At 39.4% G+C, this 21,636-nt stretch overlaps 1 protein-coding gene across 1 annotated transcript; it reads left to right on the forward strand.

Moving 5' to 3' along the window:
* Nucleotides 1-6,264: 6,264 nt before the first annotated feature.
* poc1bl (POC1 centriolar protein homolog B (Chlamydomonas), like) lies at nt 6,265-21,382 on the forward strand. The gene is made up of 11 exons (XM_066674085.1): nt 6,265-6,486; nt 8,645-9,081; nt 11,846-12,015; nt 12,857-13,046; nt 13,867-14,052; nt 14,426-14,543; nt 15,163-15,339; nt 16,272-16,403; nt 17,449-17,559; nt 19,834-19,986; nt 20,072-21,382. The coding sequence occupies exons 2-11, from the start codon at nt 8,705-8,707 to the stop codon at nt 20,198-20,200; spliced, it is 1,743 nt and encodes a 580-aa protein (XP_066530182.1). The 5' UTR covers nt 6,265-6,486; nt 8,645-8,704; the 3' UTR covers nt 20,201-21,382.
* The last annotated feature ends 254 nt before the right edge of the window (nt 21,383-21,636 follow it).

The following is a 21,636-nucleotide window of genomic DNA, read 5'->3' on the forward strand; positions in this document are numbered from 1 at the left end:
AAAAGTGCCTGTTTTTTACTACCACTAAATATGTCAGCAAGGTCATAGAAGCAGGTGCTTTTCTGTGCTGCTACAGGTCCACATGGCTAAGATATTATTAAGGCAGAAGAGCTTCTTTTGGCAGCTAAAAAGAACCGTCACAGAACCTTTAGTGTAAACCAATTACAGCTGAAAAGCTCCAGTGCCCAGCTGTGATTTTTTTTCTTTTTTCTTCAATAGAACTGGCTGGCAACCTGCTAAAGTTTCCTCATGCATATGTGTGCCAATACTGCTCACTAGTGTCAAACTTCCAACTTTCAATTCCATTTTCCCTGCTTTTGTCCCCCTTTCTTTCTCATTTTCAGAGCACTAACAGGCATCTTGGACTGTTGCTAAGGCACCAAGTGCAGATCTGTGTGGTGTTTCATAGGTATGAGTAATTGGGGTGAGTGAACAGAGAAGGCCTGTGCAGAATCAAAGACTCCTTATTTGTTAAGATCCATTAAAAAATGGCATATTGTTACACAAAATTGCCCCCGGATTAGTGGGAAATATCCCACTGCTAACACTAACAAAATGAGGTATGTCTGTATTTACTGAATGGGTATAAAATTACAATGAATGAATGGGTTAAAACAAGTTGTTCAGATTTTGTGAGGCATCATACAGAGTGATATACACAGAGTAATGATTAAAGGTGGTGAAAGCTAGAACTAAGGAAGAAATAACCTAGTGAAAATGGCTCTTGCACTGAACTGAGTTGTTCATTCTCATTTAAAGGAACAGGCTCTAAAACCAGTCATTCTCAACAGGGCTGTTAAAAGAACGGCGCTGTGATGCTTCATCCTTTTGTTATTTACAAGCTATGTCACACCCAGGACTGTGTTCACTTGTGTAAAAAGTTTATAGTATGCCTCCTTTGTTGGAGGAAAATTTAAAGGGAACGTGTACGAATGTGGGAAAACAAAGTTCTCTCTAGTTTGTTTACTTTCAGAAACTTTGCATTTTAAGGTGGAATGGTATGTTTGAGGGATAAAATGACTGTTGTTTGCACGTGGCTGAAGTTTAACTTCTGTAAAAACTGTTTTTATTCACTCTTTGAAATACCACAGAAAGTCATTTGTGACTCATTATTTTATTTTGTAGCACTCTCAGTCTGTGTTTATTTTGATGCAGTTAGCGAACTCCCGAATATGGAGACTTTATTACAATATTTCCCAGCTATGGAGCAGGATTAGAGCAACATCCTCATCTCAGTTTGTGCTTTCCAAGTTTTGGAGGTCTCTCCATTGTCTAAAACACCCCAGATGCCTTTTCTCTGATGTGAGCCCACAGAGAGAAACCCTAGCATAATGAACAGAGAAATGTTTTAGCGTTTACTAACACTGTGAACACTTTAAGGCACAAACAAGCAGCTCATGTTGTTGCTGGGAACAGTGCAGATCTGAAGGGCGTTTGGTAAGGGTCACTGGGGTAAATGGAGAGAGAAGGCCAGTGCAGAATAAAAGGCTTCCAATTTGTTAACCTTGCCCTTTTACACTTACTCAGGACAAGCTGCACCAATACAAAGCATTCTACTGCCATTTGTTATAGAACCTGCACAACTGCTCTCAGCCCAGTGTGAGGGGTCAAACTGCTGACACCTTTAGAAAGGGGTGAGACATAAGAGAGTTGCTGACTGGTCCTTTTGGGATGAGTTCTTTCACTTTACAGCTCAGAATGTTTTGCTCTGCAGAAACTGGATGGTGCCCAGCCTCCTGAAACCTTGGACAAGCTAAATGTGAGGAAGCAAAAATGACCTTGGTGACCCTTTTTTTTGTTTTTGGAGAAGATCATCTTCATGTCATCACATCCTACAGTATCCCATAATAATGCTTGGGTGATGTAATGTTATGAAGGTGAATGTACCACCCTCATAACTGATTTTAACATGATCATTTTTGTGCCTCGTTCAAAAAAGAATAAAAAAAAAACTCATTATTACATCAGCATGAATAGGGACGCTTAATTGCTTTAGTCTGAACAGGTAGATAAGGGTTAAATGGAACGGTGTGTGTGACAGTGAAGTGAATGCAAAACAAGCTTGTTTTTTCACATTACACATATGGACTGTGAAGGTAATTCATTTTTCGTGCTAAGACGACGAGAGACATTTAATGGACGGACATGCAAATAAACTTCACAAATGCTCATCCGAAAACCAACCAAACACAATGTGTTAATCATGGCCTGTTGTGTAACTCTGGAAAAGAAAAGTCTTGGACATACCTCCTGATATGGATGAATGGACAGTCGTGATTGCCAAAGATGCTGCAAGGTCACCACTGTTATTATTATTCCGTGTATGAAGAGAGCCTCAGTTGGCCAAAATCAATTTCAATTAAGGAACAGTGACCTCTAGAAAGAAACTAAATCTATGCGTGTGATAACCAGGGCAAGGGAAACAGCATAAATCACCATCCATTTCATCAATTGCGATGGATGTAAATCTATGATTGTATGCATAGGTTAATACTTTGACACTGCATTGATTGCATTTACACTGTGGCAAACTGTATAACGTCATATTCCTTGAGCATTATGTCTGTGACATTACATTACAGCAGTTTTTGTCATTATGCTGTGATTGCCATTCTCAGTTAAAAATGCATTTTATCAAGATTTCAAGCAAATTAGCTGACCAATGTATTAGAGAATATCCTTGTGTTCTTTGGCAGCAGTGATGTCCATTTTAATTAAGGAAAATAGAACCAATTTACTGTAGTAATGTAAACTTACACCAGCTTCGACTTTAATGCTACAGCTCATTTTCATATGTTCCAAGCCATTACCACTAGGTGACAGCATACTCTGAATCATTACACTCCATTGGCCCTGTTCTGCTTTGTGAACTCGAATAATCAGTACAGAAATTTCCATTTAAGATTAATGATGAATCAACTGTATGAGACATTTGACTCTGAATGCTGTGTAAAAACTCAATACATAATCATGATAAGCTTAAAATCCATAAATAAAGTCTAGGACTCGCTAGAATTGACTACATTTGTTTGTTTTATGTGTCCATTACCCTGCACAGCACATACAGTCACATAGTCAGCTGTAATACAAAACACACTATTTGTTACTCAAGTACAGGTAAACACTTATCCTTTCCAGAATGCACCCTAAGGTCCAGCACAAAGGCTAGGGCTGCTTATTAAGTTTGTGCACTGAAGAAAGTCAGTAATGTAAGACATACAATAAAAGCACCTGCCTTGTAAAGGTTGCTGGAGATGTTATCATGTAAATAGATCTCTAGCACTCACTAGACGTTCCTGGAAATGAAAAAGAGTCAATTGGTTTTCAGCAAGGAAAAGAAAGACCACCAGACCTGGGGAAATGCCAAGTGCCACAGGTGTCTGGCAAACAATGGCCCTGAATGCTGCCATGCTCTGTGGCCACCAGACGGTATCCGGCACTAACAAGATACAAGAGGACGGACCGGTCAGTCACCTCCAGTGTAAACACACTGGGTGATGATGGAGATAAATTCACTATATGTAAGATCACAAATATATTCAGATAACTTGTCTATTCAGCTCAGGTCTTCAAGAATACACCTACTAAAAATAATTCTTTTAATAAATAACAAATGTATTATAAAACCCATTGAAACCATTTATTTATATAATAGTCTAGAAGCAGACGTTTCAGACAGACATTGCCATCCAAGACCATTTCTAGACACAGTATATTCAAAAGCAGTGCTGCTGGAGTTTTTAAAGCCCTCAGTGTCACTGCTGGACTGAGAATAGTCAACCAACCAAAAACATCCAGCCAACTGTGTCCTGTGGGTGGCGTCCTGCGTCCACTGACGAAGGACTAGAGGACAACCACCACAAACTGCAGCGACAGATCAGCTACTGTCTGATTTACATCTACAAGGTGGACCAACTAAGTAGGTGTGTCTAACAGAGTAGACAGTGAGTGGATACAGTGTTTAAAAACGCCAGCACCACTGCTGTGCCTGATCCACTCATACGAGCATAACACACACACACACAAGTCAGTGTCACTGCAGCACTAATGACACACCACCCAAACCCTGCTCTGTGTTGGCCCTCAAACCCACTTCAAGTGAAGTTCTGGGAGGGGTGCATGGGTTTCCTCTACACTCTCAGAAAATGGTACAGTGCAGGTACCTTGTTGTGACTAAAAGTAAAAACAGTGTAAATGTACATATTTAATGTAAATGTACACAAAAAAACCTACAATTTACATAGAACATTTCACAGTTGTGTTCCCTAACTAAATATGTACTCAGTATGTACAACCACAACTGAAGTTTTTCTGAGAGTATAGATGCCCTGGTTTCATCCCACAATCCAAAATCTCCTGCTGGTAGGTGTGAGTGAATGCGTGAGTGCATAATGCTCTGAACTGAACTGGTGATCCACCCAGAGTGTGTTCCTGCCTTGCGCACAATGATTGTGGGTAGGTTCTGGAGCCACTGCAACCCTGAACAGACTAAATGAATTAATGATATGCTGTAATTATATATTTATAGCTCTTTTAATGATACATAATTTGCCTTGGGATTTCCTCACTATCTGAACATACATGGTATTATAACTTAATTCCTCAGCTTTCTCAGTCATTACAAAATCATCTAAAACTTTCTTTACCCTCCTGGACACATCTAAGATTACTACAGATGCCTGACTTCCAATGATTTTATAGAGAAGACATAATCAACAATCAGGATTAATATGATAGGAAACAGTGATTCTAAATGGCACTGTAGTTTTCATGTCTACTCTGTATCCAAACCTTCTTAATTTCAGGTGTAAGCTTGTCTGAGGGTCCTGTGTAATCATATCATTCAATGTCAGAGTTAGTGTCCTTCAAATAAAAGGACAGGATCTTTATCAGTCCGAAATGATTGGTATAGAAACAAAGGTTGCCCCTTATCTTCAAGTGATGGATTAGAACTGACATAAAAGTTTAAAACAAAAGTGGAGTTCAAAGTCAGAGCAATGTCAGGGAAACAGAGCTCGGCTTTCTCTTGAACAGTCCAACCTGCCGTAGCCAACCTGCAGTTCAAGTTCAAGCCTGTTTAATTATTTCTTTCTCACTGGACACTGCTTCAGCTTTCATAATGACTGAGAAATTACTGAGAACTACAGTCGTGAGGTGGAATCATAAGTTCTTGTCATAAATACCATAATGTGATATTTATAATTTCCTGTTTAAATAAATAATATTTTAACTTGAACTTCTAGTTTGTCCCACCTTAAATAACAGAGAATTGTTCAAATTTAAATGTTAAAATCAATCACTTAAACAATAAGACATCAAGCCTTTCTAATCCACTTTCACATTTAACTACATATAACAAGGTGCAATGGTTCTTTGAAGCTTTGTGTATGAACGGACATGGAGCTTCCACTTCAGTGGGTCATCAGTCAGAATAACACAACACGGTTTTAGACTTAGAATGAGATATGCATGTAAGACTACTTCGAACTCTAAAACTACTTCAGATTTTTTAAGAATACCATGACCATATATTCACAGACAGCACAAGGTTTCCCAAATCATGCAGAAAAACACCAAGTCTTGCCTAATCCTAGTTGTATGATGATATAACTTTGATAGGCTCATGTGCGGTGCACAGCAGTAGGTAAATCCCATTCTGGTTGTCAATTCAACTTCTAAACAAAAATGTTGGACATCTAAATCTAAATAATCGTCCACTTACTTCAAATACAGTTGCTAACTGTAACAAAGTTAAATGTAGCGTTAGTAGCCATCTCTTTTTTTGGGGGGGTGGGTGGGGGGCTGATTTATAGAACAAGGTATTGTGTCAAAATATCTCAGATTTAATCTTTGGGACTGGGGTAATGTTGTGATTATAAATTAATAATACATTAACTGGTGTTGATCTAGATACTGTAGCCCATCGCCTCACAACCACGACTGTAACAGCTGGTCATTTCCCCGCTCTTTTTTCAAACACACAGATGTTAGCCCAGTCTTCAGAACATAAATATATCAGATGTAGAGCTGGTTCTTCGTTTCAAGTGTTTTGTTTTTTGAAGCGTGAAACTCTCGTCACGTGATCAACGGCATCAATGGAAACTTGGCCAACTTCCTACAGCAACGATTTTTCATTTTTTTTCAGAAGTAACACAGTCTAGCCAGACGTTTTCACCGCTGTCTCTTGTTTGTGCAACTTTAGTGTAAACCCAGCCTTGTGTGTGGGCTTATAGCAAAAGTTTATTTATCGAGGTTAAAGTGACCCTCTAAAGGTGTTATGTGAGGAAATGCAGGGGGGAGCTCTTTCCTCTCAGATAAGACTCGGGGCTGCAATGTGTGTGTGCGTGGATAAAGGGAAGCTGTGTGTGTCTTTGAAAGAGAACTGACAGCTCCAACCCACTCTGCAGCAAGCTAACAGGCTAAACACCCCTGTTTTCCGTGAAGGAATCTGACACGCAGCTGGAGGACGCGGAATGCAGACAGCAGGTAGGACATGTTACAGCCTCCTGAAATAAAACCAACACTCTGTCAGACTGTGTACCTAACATTCGCTAATGTTTGGATTTTTATTTTTTGCAAGGCTAGCTCTCACTCTTCCTTGTACGACACGGCTTTAACCGGGTGTTTTGTTTTATGAGCTCGGTGTCGCTAAAGAAGTAGGAAAATGACGTTGACTTCTTGTTGGTCAGCTTTCCTATCTGTAGTCTATTTTACACTTTTAAATGGCACCAGAACCAGGGTGTAAATGCTGCACCATTTAGTTTGAGTAAGAAGATATTTTTACCATAATTTAGAAAAGTTGGTGTGTTGGGGGTTCGCACTATAGTAACAGACAACAACTCTAACGTTAACAGGAAGACAGCTGTAGCTTCATCTGACCCATCAGGCTGGCGTCGAAAGCAACACTTTCCTGATCTGTAATAACTCCTTTTTTCTGTTCTGTCTTCACACACGACTGGTCGTGTCCCTGCTGAACCCTGGCAGTCGTTTTGTCTTTCCTTTCCGTTGGGCGCTCTTAACGTCCGCATCTCAAATGACTCCCTAGCCCCTCTGTAGTGCACTTTGTAGAAGGGCTGTGTCCAAGACCTAATTTGCCGAGTCAAGGCTGTCTCTGGTCGAGATGGAGTCAGGACCGAGTCTAAATTGGGCCAAAACCACTCCAAATTCAGACTCGAGGTCGAGAAATGTAAAATGATTAATTCTAGTATGTTTCTTTTACATATGTAATACAGTTAAACGAATAAACATGTAAAATAAACACTTATGAATGATATTTTCAGTGTACATTATCGTTATTGACAGCATCCAGTCAGTGCTTCTGACGTTTTCTCATTAGCGTCAAATACGACACATTTTGAGCTCACAAACTAAACCTTATTGGGTTCATTACTACACCTGAATCACACTAAATGTGTCTCAGCTCTTGTAAATAAACGAAAATATATTTAACACAAGCCATTTCTATTCAGAAAAATTTCCTCAACCTACATTTATCTTTTGTTATGGATGTGTGAGTTATATTTGTATGGTTGGTGCAGGACACTTTTTAAAGGGAGTATGGTGACGGTTGAGACTCATTCACAGTAATACCACTGACAGCTTGTTACCCCAATAATACTTAATTTGATTTGCTAATGATCTAGGAAATCACAAAAGTGTGAATGAGGATAAGAACAGATTGCAATTTTCAATTTGTACTATAATTAAGACTTTTTATTTTGTTAACCTGGATTGATTATAATTTACATTTTAATAGTTTCCCAAAGACCAAATACCAGCCAGGGGAACTCCCTGGTCAAAATATTCAAATACTGACCAAGTCAAATCCTTGACAAATATTGTAAGGCATATTAAATCATTATAAAGGATTCTGCTAAAGGTGAAAGCTGTATTATCAGACATTACTTCCCCTTGCGAGTTGTCATTATTTACAATGGAATGTGCTGTAATTGTGCCAAACCTCATTCTTCAAATAGACTTACCAATGATCAACTATTTGTCATCGGCTTTCCTCTCTTTTATGTGTGTTACTCAGCATTGTGGCTAGAAATATCAGTCATTATATCGATGGTATAATGATTATATATTATAAGCTTATTATGGCTGTGCTGTGCAACCCAAGATGAGGTTTACAAGTAGATCATCTAAGACTGAGGGACACAATCAGTCTCCGTGTCTATCACTGCTACTGTTTGTCCAAATCCCTGCCTGCTGAAATATTAATGAAGACCAATTATGTGATTACACTGCAGGTTGCATGTGATGAGGATGGATACTGTGCAGACATAACCATGGCACTCTTTGGCAGGTCTTTTAAAATACTGCTAATTGACTAGGATCGCTAGATCTTACTAACCAAAGGAATACATAGATTAATGTTGAAAAGCCTGTTTGTCCACTTTTGGAGTGCTTTGTAATTTCTTTATTCAGTGTTAGAATAATTTTTAGCATATATTCCCTTTGAAATGCCAATGTCTTATTGATGCATGGCATTAATGCTTCACACTTTAGTGTGTGGCATTAAAAAAAAAATATAATGTCACAATGTTGTCACAGTTTTAAGATCTTTGTGTATCAGTCCCTTGCTTTTTGGACAGTTGCTAATTTTCCTGTTATTTGTGTTGATGCTCGCCCTGTCTTTCAGTGAGCAGTAGCCCCAGAGCTGATTGAGTGGCAGCACAGTGTGCTGCATGCTGTCGTGGAGATGAGGGTACGCTGGTCAAAGAAGGTGAATCTGCTCTCGAAGGCCTGCTTCTTAATCTCTGTCTTGTGGCTTTTCTACCTCCTTCTTTTCCGTTCCTCTACTGTGGCTCCGTCTGAGAATGACTCGACCCATAATGTCCTGGTCCGGCAGTTTTCACAGCAGGCCGAAGAAGATGAAGCGAGCCTTCTGCGGCCCATTTACACAAAGCCTCCTCCAGACCCTAATGCACCTGGAGAGTGGGGTAAAGCTGCCAGGCTAAGCCTCAATTCTGAAGAGAAAAAGCAAGAGGAGGACAGCATTGAACGCTATGCCATCAACATATTTGTCAGCGACAAGATATCCCTTCATCGCCACATTATGGATAACAGGATGCATGAGTAAGTTTACTTCTCCTTATCTATGACAACGGTGTAATCAAAAACAGTTGGCTTACTTAAAACATATAACTTAGAGATGGCTACTGACACTACATTTAACTTTGTGACAGTTAGCAACTATATTTGAGGTAAGTGGGAGATTATTTAGATTTAGATGTCTAATTCTTGTCAAAAAAGTCACACTCTGATATTTTGTTGGACACCTTTTTTTTAGGCATTTCTAATGGCGTTGCTTTGCTCACCTTATGCAACATCACACTTTCATCCAGAGCTGTATTATTTCTTGGTTTATATCTTGTAATGAGAATGAGAAAGAAAGAGAGAGTCAAACCACTTAAAGACTTGTGGTGGAGTTACGTTCAGTATTCTTCAGTGGCCAGTTCATGCTCCCAGAACTTTTTCATAGCTTCAGCCCTTAGAATCTTGGCATTGCTGTCCTGGAATAAACCCTTGCCATTAGGAAAATATCCAGTCTTTATGGTCCCTAGCAAATTGAAATATTTAGTCTGTTAGGATTCCTAATGGCCAATCCTGTGAGTTCTTCTTGTGTGACTCTTACTTTAAAAGGCTCTTACTTTCTCTAGCCGAGAATCCTAATGATTGGACTTAACCAAGAGTTTAAATCATCTCTGGTCATTCAAGATTTTTTCTGACCACATTGCTTCAACAAAATTGATGGTTTACTATCCTTCTACGCTTTAATAATATGTTGCACAGTTCTTAGCTCAGTTCCAGTAATTTCAGCAGTGTCCTCAGTTGTTTTCTTAACTTGATGCAAGCCAATAATTTGACCCTCCTGAAACATCTATTCCACAACCAAGGGATATGTCCTCCACATGGTTGTTTAAAAAATGAGACGCTACTGAATGCATTAGTTGGGGTTAAGAAAAAGCTAAATCCTTGCAGCAGTTATCCAATTATAGGCTCTTAAGAATTTGCGTACTGAAATACAAACAATGACCCGCTGACCATTAGCTTCAGTTACTTGTTAGGTTCATTAGATTTGTCTTTCCACTGAATTACTAAAGTAGCAGACTTCAAACACTAAACGAGTCGTGCCTGATCGACTACATTTAAGGTAAGTGGAAAATTGTTTAAATTTTCTATTTTTGGCCAGACAATAGGTCTAGGAGGACAGGCTGCACCAGCTGAGCAGGATAGTACCACAATATCTAGTTCTCTGCTCCTCTCTTTGTAACTTCCTACAACGCTGACATCTGCTTTCCGTAATATAAAAAAAAAACTTGTTAAAGTAAATAAATGCAACAAACACTGATAAACTAATACTCAAGCTATGATGGGAATCAGTAAAATGAAATTTCTAGTTCTCTACCAGAGCTACAGTAGTAACATATGGTGTCTGCCTTGCTGGGCTGCAGCCTGACTGTTAATTTACTGTTGCCACCAAATTGCTAAACTTAAGCATTGTTGTTTTCATGGGTGAGTTTAAGAACTTATTTTGAAGAACTCATTTGAAAATGTGTGGGAATATTTGAAGCCTCTGAATTACTGCTCGGTTCAGCCCTAGTCTGTTTTCATGCTGTCAGTTTATAAAATGCTGTAAGCAAATGTTTCTTAAGAAAAACTTTGTTGACTTAGTGCATTGTAATGGGAAAATGCATTGTTCATTGATTTGGATGCCACAGCGAAGTGTATAAACATATGAAGTTATTACATCTGATTAACATGAACGTCACCATGTTGTGCAATGTTTGAAACAATTCTTTTTTTATTGTGTGCTATAAACATTCTCCAGTAATTTTTCACATGTGCTCTTGTCCCATGGTGAGAACTGTGTGGTTTTATGATGAGATGTTCCATTGCCTCTCATGCAAAGCAGTTCTCTCTAATGAAACACAGATCTTTGTGTTAAATTTGGTATGTCTATGGAACTCTTCACCCCCAACCCCCAATTCTCATTTTCACATCTAGCCCATGTTGGTTTAATCAATGATTTCTCATTGTTACTGAGGGTTGCCTTATGAGACCCATTTGTTATCCCTTGAAAGAAAATAAAAGATTAATAAATGGAAGAGTGACATAAATTGAGCTTTTAATTTCCTGGTCAGTGTTTTAAGTCTATGTTCCAGCTGCAAAATTTCACTGGGTTTTGGAGTTCTCAAGCTGCGCTAAAACAGTTTTTCAACACTGTCTGGAATACTTGTCAGTTGCTGCTAAATTTTGACACTCTTTAAAAGTGCTCTTCAACATGTCAGTGCTTGTCTTTAACGCAGCAATTGCCCCATTAATCTTATGCCTTGGCTTGGTTTCTGTCCTTGATGTGTTTCTTTAAGTATTCCTTGTTGTGATGAGTGATCCTTGAAGAAAATAGTGCTACTTGGGATTCAGTGCTTCTTGGTGAGTGCGTGGAGCCTCTGCCCTTGTAGTTGTGTTTTGGAGTGAGTCCAGTAGAAGTCTGCAAAACACAAGCTGTCACCCTCTATTTAGTCAAGGATACTGCTGCCTCTCTCCTTTAACCACTGCTCCAACCCCCACTCTCATGCACTGGCTTCTGTTCCCCAGACTCCTGTGAAAATCACTCTGGCATGTCTAGCTGACGTGTTAAAAGCCTTTTTGCTTTATACTCCTCAATCCTTTCTTACACACAGTCAGTCAGTTGTTTTTAATGCTGAATTTTCCTGGACCAAAAACCATTCACTTATACAAGGCTGATATTTGAGTGTCATGGATGTAAAGAGGATGGTGGAAAGTTACTGGGGCTAGTTACTATTCCTTACTGAATATTCACTCTGTTTATTGACAGATGTAAATCCCAGAAGTATGACATCCGTCACCTCCCAACCACATCTGTGATCATAGCCTTCTATAATGAGGCCTGGTCCACTCTGCTGAGAACCATCCACAGTGTGCTGGAGACCACACCTGCTGTCCTGCTGAAAGAGATCATACTCATTGATGACTTCAGTGACCGGGGTGAGACAGAAATTGTATTTGTTTCAATGACCAAAAAGGATTGGGACTTCTCCACTCACACCCTGGTGTTTAATATGAACATTAATCTCCAGCTTGGTGTGGATCCAGTACTGTCTTCTTCTCAGACATTACACTGCTGCCTGTGGCTTGAGTCTTAACTGACCTCATAAGAAACCATTTCCTCTCAAGTGGCCTCCCTGAAGCGCTCAGCTGGAATCTCCGAATCATTCTGCTGAGCCCATGCTGCTCTTACTGAAACACCAAAAATGCACTTTGGCAGACCCTTGATTTTAGGCCATTTTGCCTGACCTCCACTATATCCATCTAGGAATGTGCAGTTACAACTAAATTATGCAGACCCTGTTGGACAGAGTAAAGTAGAATTGATAAACAATTGATAAACACGCAGATGATATAAAATTTTGAATTCCTTGGAACCTTATGTTTGGCTCCAGGGGGGAACAAAAATATCAGCAGAAACTGCATTATCACATGTTTACAATGATAATATCTCAAAGCTGGTGATTTCTTTTTAAGTATTGCCAAGTATAGGAAAGAGAAAATAACAGTAATCTTCAAAGTCTTCTTTGAATATAAAACTAATAATGATTAAATGATTATATAAGACATTAATAAAACTACTGATTTATGAAATTGGTTTTAATATAAAGTAATGGACATACAAAGTTCAGAAATACAAATTCTAGAAATCCTTTTGATTATAGAAAATAATTAAAGAGAGCCCTGAATGGTCTGTGGTACGGTTGAGCATTATGGTAGTTAGTCTGATTAACCTTAAGATGTTGATTAAGTGGCTATTCTCTCTCAATGATGACCACAGGCTACCTGAAATCCCAGCTGGAGGACTACATCAGTAACCTGGAACGTGTACGTCTCATCCGTACCAATAAGAGAGAGGGGCTGGTCAGAGCCCGGCTTATTGGTGCCACCTTTGCCACGGGGGATGTCCTCACCTTTCTGGATTGCCACTGTGAATGTGTGCCTGGCTGGATTGAGCCACTCCTACACAGGTACACACCCTCAGACAAACGTGCAAAGTCTTTAAAAGCAGTTTGTCTGGATTGACACTACTACAGGGGTTAGGCAATGAAACTGAAACACCTGTCATTTTAGTGTGGGAGAGTTCATGGCTAAATTGGACCAGCCTGGTGGCCAATCTTCATTAATTGCACATTGCACCAGTAAGACCATGTGCATCCAATGGTTCAAACATTGTGTCCTGAAGGCGGTGCTGTGTATCAGGACGACAATGCACCAATACACACAGCAAGACTGGTGAAAGATTGGTTTGATGAACATGAAAGTGAAGTTGAACATCTCCCATGGCCTGCACAGTCACCAGATCTAAATATTATTGAGCCACTTTGGGGTGTTTTGGAGGAGCGAGTCAGGAAACGTTTTCCTCCACCAGCATCACGTAGTGACCTGGCCACTATCCTGCAAGAAGAATGGCTTAAAATCCCTCTGACCACTGTGCAGGACTTGTATATGTCATTCCCAAGACGAATTGACGCTGTATTGGCCGCAAAAGGAGGCCCTACACCATATTAATAAATTATTGTGGTCTAAAACCAGGTGTTTCAGTTTCTAACCCCTGTAATTATATTTTATTTTCAATCTGGAATGTTCTCCTTGAATCCATGTCTACTAACTTAATGAACAAGACTGCAGCAGGGGCTTTCTCTCCTCCATTGCTATGCAGTGCCAAAGCCAAAACTCAACAGTGCTGAGGATGAAGATTCACAAGTTCATTATTGTACCATGGGAGAGCCTTTTCACTGCACTTTCCACTGACTTCTTCTTATGTTTTTCCTATGTCCTTTCTTGCAGGATTGGACAGAATGAAAGCACTATCATTTGCCCAGTGATCGACACAATTGACTGGAACTCATTTGAGTTTTACATGCAGACTGAAGAGCCCATGGTTGGTGGCTTTGACTGGCGGCTAACCTTCCAGTGGCACTCTGTGCCAGATGTTGATCGCCGGAGACGGAATTCCCGGACTGACCCCATTAGGTTAGTGCTTTGTCAGCCTCTCTGAAAAGAGCTCCTCTTTCCACATTACTTGGTAATTAAAGAAGCAGATCTGCAATGTTCAGTGAAGAGGGTCAGACAATAGTATTTTTTGTGGTGGCCATTGAATGGCTTTGAAATACATAATCCTTACTTTGCCCCTCCTGTTAGTTATTGTACTAAAACCGGGCTTCAAAGCACATATCCGTCTAACATTTCTTATGTGCAGTTGCGCTATGCTCTAATAGGTCCAGTCTTACTTCTGAAAGACTAGATGTTCTCCAGAGGCTGCGAGTGCAAACTAAGAAGTTGGCAGAGATGTGCTGATGAATATCTCTGATGTGCTGCCAATGTTCTGCTCCTCTGCTTTTCACAGGTCTCCCACCATGGCTGGGGGTTTGTTTGCAGTGAGCAAAGCCTACTTTGAGTACCTGGGCACTTACGACATGGGGATGGAGGTGTGGGGAGGGGAAAATCTAGAACTTTCTTTTAGGGTAAAATTTTCTGATTTCTTTGTGTTCTCTTTCCAGTGGAGCATGTTGATGTTTGTATCATGGCCCTACAGTTTGAACTGTGCATAATTAGTGGCATCCTGTATACTGGATTCCTTTCTTTTGGCTTGTGGATAAAAATGAAGATGGATGATGCATAACTCTGAGTAATGTTTTATGCATGTGGAAACAGAGTACAGTACAATGTCTTCAAGAGACTTGAAGAAACTTCAATTTATAATTGATGGGCTGGGAACAGGTTTACAGACACATTGGAAGGATAATATCTTGCAACAAAATATAATCTACTTCCTCTGGATTTCCGTTCTGTTTACATCAGAGGAGGATTTTTCCTGTTATTTGAACATCTCAAAGGCACTTCCTCTTTTTCAGCTTTGAAAGACAGAAGTCACAAAATACAAATAGTGTGTGACAGAATAAAAACTTGAAATTCAGGAAGAGAACTGTGACAGACTTCAGTTATGGAAATATCTATATTGTGACCTTGTGCTTGCGTTCATTAGAAAGTCTTGTAGGCTGATATTTACTACATTATTTTCTTTTTGCATTTTGCATGCATTTAAGTAAAACCTCATAAACATAGATTGTTTCTGGCATGCAGGTCTGGCAATGTGGTGGGACCCTAGAGATTCACCCTTGCTCCCACGTTGGTCATGTGTTCCCTAAGAAGGCACCGTATGCCAGGCCAAATTTCCTCCAGAACACAGTCCGAGCTGCTGAAGTCTGGATGGACTCCTACAAAGAACACTTTTATAACCGCAACCCTCCTGCTCGTAAGGTAGAGTTTTGGTCTTTGGCATTCTTATTTGTTCTGCTGTCTTTGCTTGGCACTTTTTGTGTTCTGACGAAAGTATATCGCTGTGTTTTGTTGCTTAAAACTCCTAGTGCATATTCCAGAATTGATATGATATTCATATTGATATTGATTATGTCTACATTAATAAAAACTGGAAACTTTGATCAAGCAATACATTAATAACACATGTCAGCATAGAAGGATGTGCTGGCAGGTAAAATTGGCAGGCTTCCACTCCTGGATTAGTGTACACCGATGCTGATGGATATTTGTTGGTGTACTTGCAGGAGCTGGGAGTGGAAAAAAGGTTATTGTGTTACATCCTGCTTGAATGTAAACACCTTAACCCACATTTGTGATTGTTCTGGGTGTGGAACCTGAAAGTAATCTTGCCTCATATCATTATTGAAGGCTGTGTGTATTTTACACGTGTAGGTAGACCAGTCGAGTCACGGACGTGTCAGCATTATCTGGAAGTGAACATAGGGTTTAGTTTAGCTAGTGAGCCATGACCACTTGAATTTTGTAGAAAAAATATTTCTGCTTTTATTCACCACATAATGTATGTATATTTTTTATTAAGCAGTGTGAATTCATGCATTATTTCAGTCAAATTTGCCCATAATCCATTTCCATACCCAAAATACAGATGATCAACCATGATATATTAGGTAGAGCCAGTTTGCTAACTGCATGCTTAAATCTATTTTCAGACCACACTGTGTTGTTAAATAATTACAAGTATATTTGTTTGTGTGATGTGAAATTATGAAAAGTTTGCCAGTTCCAGTGCCAAATTTAAGATGGAAAAACACCACACACCAAACGGATTCAATTTAAATAAAAGGATATGCTGAGACTTGCTCTTTCTACTTCTGTGCTACATGAAAGAACTAGTGTTTACTCTCTTGTAGGAAACATATGGGGACATCTCAGACAGGATTCTTTTACGAGACCGACTAAAATGCAAGAACTTTGACTGGTATCTGAAGAATATCTACCCTGACCTCCATGTGCCAGAGGACAGACCCAGCTGGCATGGAGCTGTAAGTGTTTCTGAAGTGGAATTTTAGTGAGTTAAAAGTATAAAATTACTCTTACACACATTTGAGTCCACCCTGGTATCAGAACCTCTATTTTGAATGGGATTTCTGCCCTTTCTGTTGTTATTGGTCTTTTTAAATTACAATAGAATAATAGCACTGGATTAAGCTGCCTGGGCCTACCATTTAAAAAAAAAAAACACATCACACATTACAGACAGTAATAAGGCCAATGTACAGTTCACCACCTGTTAATATAGCTCAGCGACAGTGAATGTTTGATTATTATTAAACATATATCAGACTGTTTTAAATTAGAGGCGTAATACTGTGGTGTTATACACAAAAAAAAAGAAGCGAAAAGTTTCTATGTAAAGAGAGCCACAACACAAAACCAACACATCCACCATTCAGCAGCTTGGCACTTAGACTTAACTAAGGCATTATGAATCAACTTTTGTTGAACATAAGACTGATTTAGTCAACTCACCTGTCAGACAACCTGGAAGTTTGTGACGCTGACGTTTCTAATGTACAAATTCCTCTTGGGTGGAGGCTGTAAATGGCATTAGGCAACTCAGTCTGTAGCTGCACAGATACTCACTAATCTGGTAACTCGCTAGGATTTGTCAATGTACCACAAGATATTTTTTCCAGTTTTCATTTTGCAAGCTCGCTTCTTTAAAAAAAACACAGGCAAACATTAGAAAATAATCAAGTCTTTGCCTACCTCATAGCTTAGCTGTTGGGTGATTGGCTGTTTTATTTAAATAGCTTTTCATATAAAATGTAGGGTCAAATCATGCTCATTCTGCTCATTGATGGCCTACATCATGGCCCTGCTTTGAGTGTCTTGATAAAACTTCCAAAACCTTAAACTTTGTTATTTACTACAATCTATGTGGCTGTCGTAAACAGTCAATAATTGTAACCAAATCAGTTTTAAAACATTTTTAAAAATCAGAGGGCCATGAGATCAAGCAAGACTGTAGTACTTTTTATTACAGGTTTCTTTTCTTACATACATTTCCTCTACTTTTTGGTGCAGGTTCGTAGTAGTGGGATCCCTTCCGAGTGCCTGGACTACAATGCCCCGGAGCACAACCCCACAGGGGCTCACCTGTCTCTGTTTGGCTGCCATGGGCAGGGAGGCAATCAGGTAATTAACATTGGTGTCATATTCCTGTTCAGATACCTAACAGACAACAAGCTGTCAGAAACATAAAAGGGATACTCTATGAAGGCCAGAGGTATTGTGGGACCTCAGAATACACATGAGATGCATTTCACCCCCAGTTATGGGGCATGTGATCAAACCTGGTTTATTTAATTTGCCACAAAACAAAGCAGGCTTTATGTATCGTGAAACAGGAATCCGTGATAAAGCATGGTGTCCCTTTTTAGTTCCATTGCAGTAGAATAGGTAAATCATCCATATGGATGTATATTTAATGTAGGGTGGCATCAAGACCTGGGTGTGTTTCCTGAGATTGATATCACTGATTACTCATTGATGCTGTGCATCAGGTGTCTCTGAATAAGCATTATGTGTGAGTGAAAATCAATGTTTCCACAGGCTCGACTATAAGGGCAACCTTAGACACTTCTCCACAAAGACAGGTCTCTGCTTAAAAGATACATGAGGGTCCCTGAGCAGAATGGCTGATGCCTGGCTGTGTAAATACGTTTGCTTCCGAATGGGGCCCTCTCTTTACAGAAACTCACCATAGACGATATGTGAGATCTCAGTGAGTGAGAAGAGTGATCAGTCCCTGCTGATTGATGACCTTTCCTGCAGAGCGGAATGATCTCAAATGATTCAAATGAATGATTTAATTTATATATAGCTTCAGAATGACTCATTTTCTGCTCTGCAGGTTTGAGCTCATTTCTGATATGGCAAATCAGGATTTGCATGTGGAAGTCTCTGTGAGAAAAGAAACTCTCTCTTTGAATAACTCCAGGCCCCACCTCACTCTTGACCTTTGTCCAGTCCGCGTGTGACGCTAATGGGTGTCTACTTGCTTACTACTTATTAACTTCACTTCCACTCTTTGATTCTTTTAATAATCACCATGTTTTTCTTCAGTGGAATGTGCATTTATTTGTTGCAAAAGCAAGATCACATCCCTCAGACTCAGAGTAAAAGAAATAGTTAAGCTACAATATTTTCCAGTTATGACAAAAAGCCAAAATGTATCAGAATTTATTTTTGTAGATTATGCATTGGAGCTACTAGAACAACTAGACAGAAATATGGGTAGAATTTAATTTTTATTATGGTTGCTACTGTTTTTTGTCAATTTTTGTAAATAATAACAAGTAAATAATGTTGTTTAAATATAAAATATATTTTTTAAATATCATACAGTCTGATGCAGCTTGGTTTGAAATATGTATTTATAAATATTACTGTTATTATTTTTTAACCTCCAAAGTAAAAGCAAACAGGCATGCATTATTTTTTGGCAAATATTTTTGAAAGCCAAACGTGTCATGATTAGACAGCAATTTATTCTTTACTTAAGCAGTCTTGAGTTACAAAACCCATACAGCGTATCAAAATAAAATCTTATAAAACTGCCTAAAAGTCTAAAACCAGAGTGGCACTGGTTAATTGTCTACCTTTGGAGTAAAAAGAAAATTGAGGATTTTTTTTTTTGCATAAAAATCCATTTCAGTGTATTTTATTTTTAATTGTTTTGTGATGATGCGGCACGGTGGCGCAGCAGGTAGGGGTTCGACCTGGAGGTTGTGGGTTCGATTCCCGCTCCGGGTGACTGTCTGTGAGGAGTTTCTCCCCATGGGTTTCCTCTGGGTGCTCCGGTTTCCTCCCACAGTCCAAAAACACACATTGGTAGGTGGATTGGTGACTCCAAAGTGTGTGTTTGTGTGTGTGTGTCTCTGTTGCCCTGTGAAGGACTGGCACCCCCTCCAGGCTGTATTCCCTGCCTTGCGCCCATTGATTCCAGGTAGGCTCTGGACCCACCGCGACCCTGAATTGGATAAGCGGTTACAGATAATGAATGAATGAATGAATGTTTTGTGATGGGCGCAGTAGCTCCAGTGACCTGGAGGTTGAGTTGTTCAAGTCCCTTTCCGGGTGACTGTCTGTGAGGAGTTTGCTGTGTTCTCCCGTGTCCGTGTGAGTTTCCTCCAGGTGCTCCAGTTTCCTCTCACAGTCCAAAAACACGTTGGTAGAGTGGATTGGTGACTCCAAAGTGTCCATGAGTGTGAGTGATGTGTCGCCCTGTGAAGGACTGGCGTGAAGAACCCACCACGACCCTGAATTGGAAAAGTGGTTCCAGACAATGAATGAATTAATGAATGTTTTGTGATGTAAAAAGTCAGTGTCAATCTGTATATGAAGAATTATCAACCTATAAGTGACAGACTGTCATTTTTGTTCCCCTTGTGTTTCCGACTCCATAAGTATTTTGAGTATACATCTAATAAGGAGATCCGTTTTAACTCTGTGACTGAGCTGTGTGCGGAGGTTCCAGTGGGCCAGAACGACATTGGGATGAAGCACTGTTCTCGAGACGGAGAGCCAGTTCCTTCCACCCTCATCTGGGAGTTCCGAGATGTAAGCGTCCCTCCAAGCCCTTCTCAGACAAACTGTTTCGTTGTTTCACAGGCATAAGCTGATATGTCTCTATTTTTCATTCCAGGATGGGAGTATATATCACCCTAACTCAGATATGTGCATAACGTCTTACCGCACAGACGAGGGGCGCACTGATGTGAAAATGAATAAATGCTCAACTGGAGACAGAAACCAGCAATGGAAGTTTGAATGACTATAATTCCACATTACTCTTAACCCAAGTGCAATTACAGTGAAGATGGCTCTTTAATCATGGGGCAGAACAAAAAGACTAAGGAAAGGCCTCAACAACACAGACGATCTCATCACTTTAGAGGCCTGGTTTGTCAACTCTGAGACTTTAATTTTATTTTTGCACTGTGAGTTCCTCAGTCCTCTATACTGTGTAGAATTGTTTGACCAATCAGAATGCCTGGAGCTGAGAAGCACCAAAACGTGGTGTTAAAATGGAAAACAATGACTGATTAAGTTCCTTTAGAAAGAACGTTGTTTATTTGCTGGCAGAAGTTGTTTGAAACACTGGCCTGTCCCAACGGAAATGGACTGGAAAGGACGGAAAATTGTGATTTTCAAAATGGCCAAAACAGGCTTTCAGTTTAGTGCCTTTGCAAACCAAAAGTCAGTCAGTGTTGGAGCGATATCTTCTGTCATTTAATCTTTTCCCTTATGTGATGATTTGGATGTGTTACCACACATTTGATGTACTTTTTTAAACAGTGGTGCAAGACTGTACCAAAAATCTCTGAAGCAACATGGGAATATACTGTTATTTTGGAATCGCATTTTTGTTTACATGGTTGCACTACAACATTTTAATGAATTAATCCATTAGCAGATTTGTGGGTTGCCATTCATTGGCTGTTTGGTTTTATTTATAGAATATAATTATTGATGGAAAATTTCAGGGAGTGGTTAGGACTTCTTTGATTCTTTTTTTTTTTTTTTGACATTTTTATGGCTGTAAATGTACAATGTCTGGAGGAATTTTTTCATTGGGACATGGTTATAATTTGCATAGAATATGCAAACATATTTTGTAGCAGCACATTTTGTCTCATGCTGAAAACTGCACTTGAGTTTATCAAATTAGATGAAAAGACAACAATATGATCAAAACAAGATCAAGTAGTGTGATTTTCTGTGCCTTTATTGACCACTTAAACCTTTAACAACCACCTGTGCCTTCTTTACTTAAGAAGCACATTCTTTTTATCACTGTCCAATTGAACTTTGTACAATGTCTACATGGGAATTGGAGGGAAGAACTTTTCCTTGTTGGTGTATTAAATGTCTACTGGCATTTTCATCATATGACTTGTACCACCAAAGTCACTGTGAGCCACATTCAATGCCTGCAACATATTTTACAGAAAATTATATATTATACTAAAGTAGTGTAACATGCAAAGTCTAATTCTAAATTTAAAAGTTCTCAAAATGTGCTGAAAACTGCTCACAGATTTGAATGAATTGTGATTTCTATGTAATTATGTGAGCATGTGGGTAGACACTGTTTCTGCTATGGCTCTTGGCTACTTTCTGTGTTACAGTGTCTTAAGAATTTAAAAGGGTTTTTTTAATGTTAGCCAAAGGAAACATTTAACTGTTGAGAGATTTTTTTTTTCTCAC

The sequence above is a fragment of the Hoplias malabaricus genome, chromosome 6 (genome assembly GCF_029633855.1).
Source record: "Hoplias malabaricus isolate fHopMal1 chromosome 6, fHopMal1.hap1, whole genome shotgun sequence".
NCBI lineage: Eukaryota > Metazoa > Chordata > Actinopteri > Characiformes > Erythrinidae > Hoplias > Hoplias malabaricus.

Coding starts and splice junctions, on each gene's coding strand:
- poc1bl (XM_066674085.1), top strand. CDS start 8,705: ATGAGGGTACGCTGGTCAAAGAAGGTGAATCTGCTCTCGAAGGCCTGC. Junction 14,053..14,425: donor TCCCGGACTGACCCCATTAG/GTTAGTGCTTTG, acceptor TGCTTTTCACAG/GTCTCCCACCATGGCTGGGG. Junction 19,987..20,071: donor TCATCTGGGAGTTCCGAGAT/GTAAGCGTCCCT, acceptor TTTTCATTCCAG/GATGGGAGTATATATCACCC.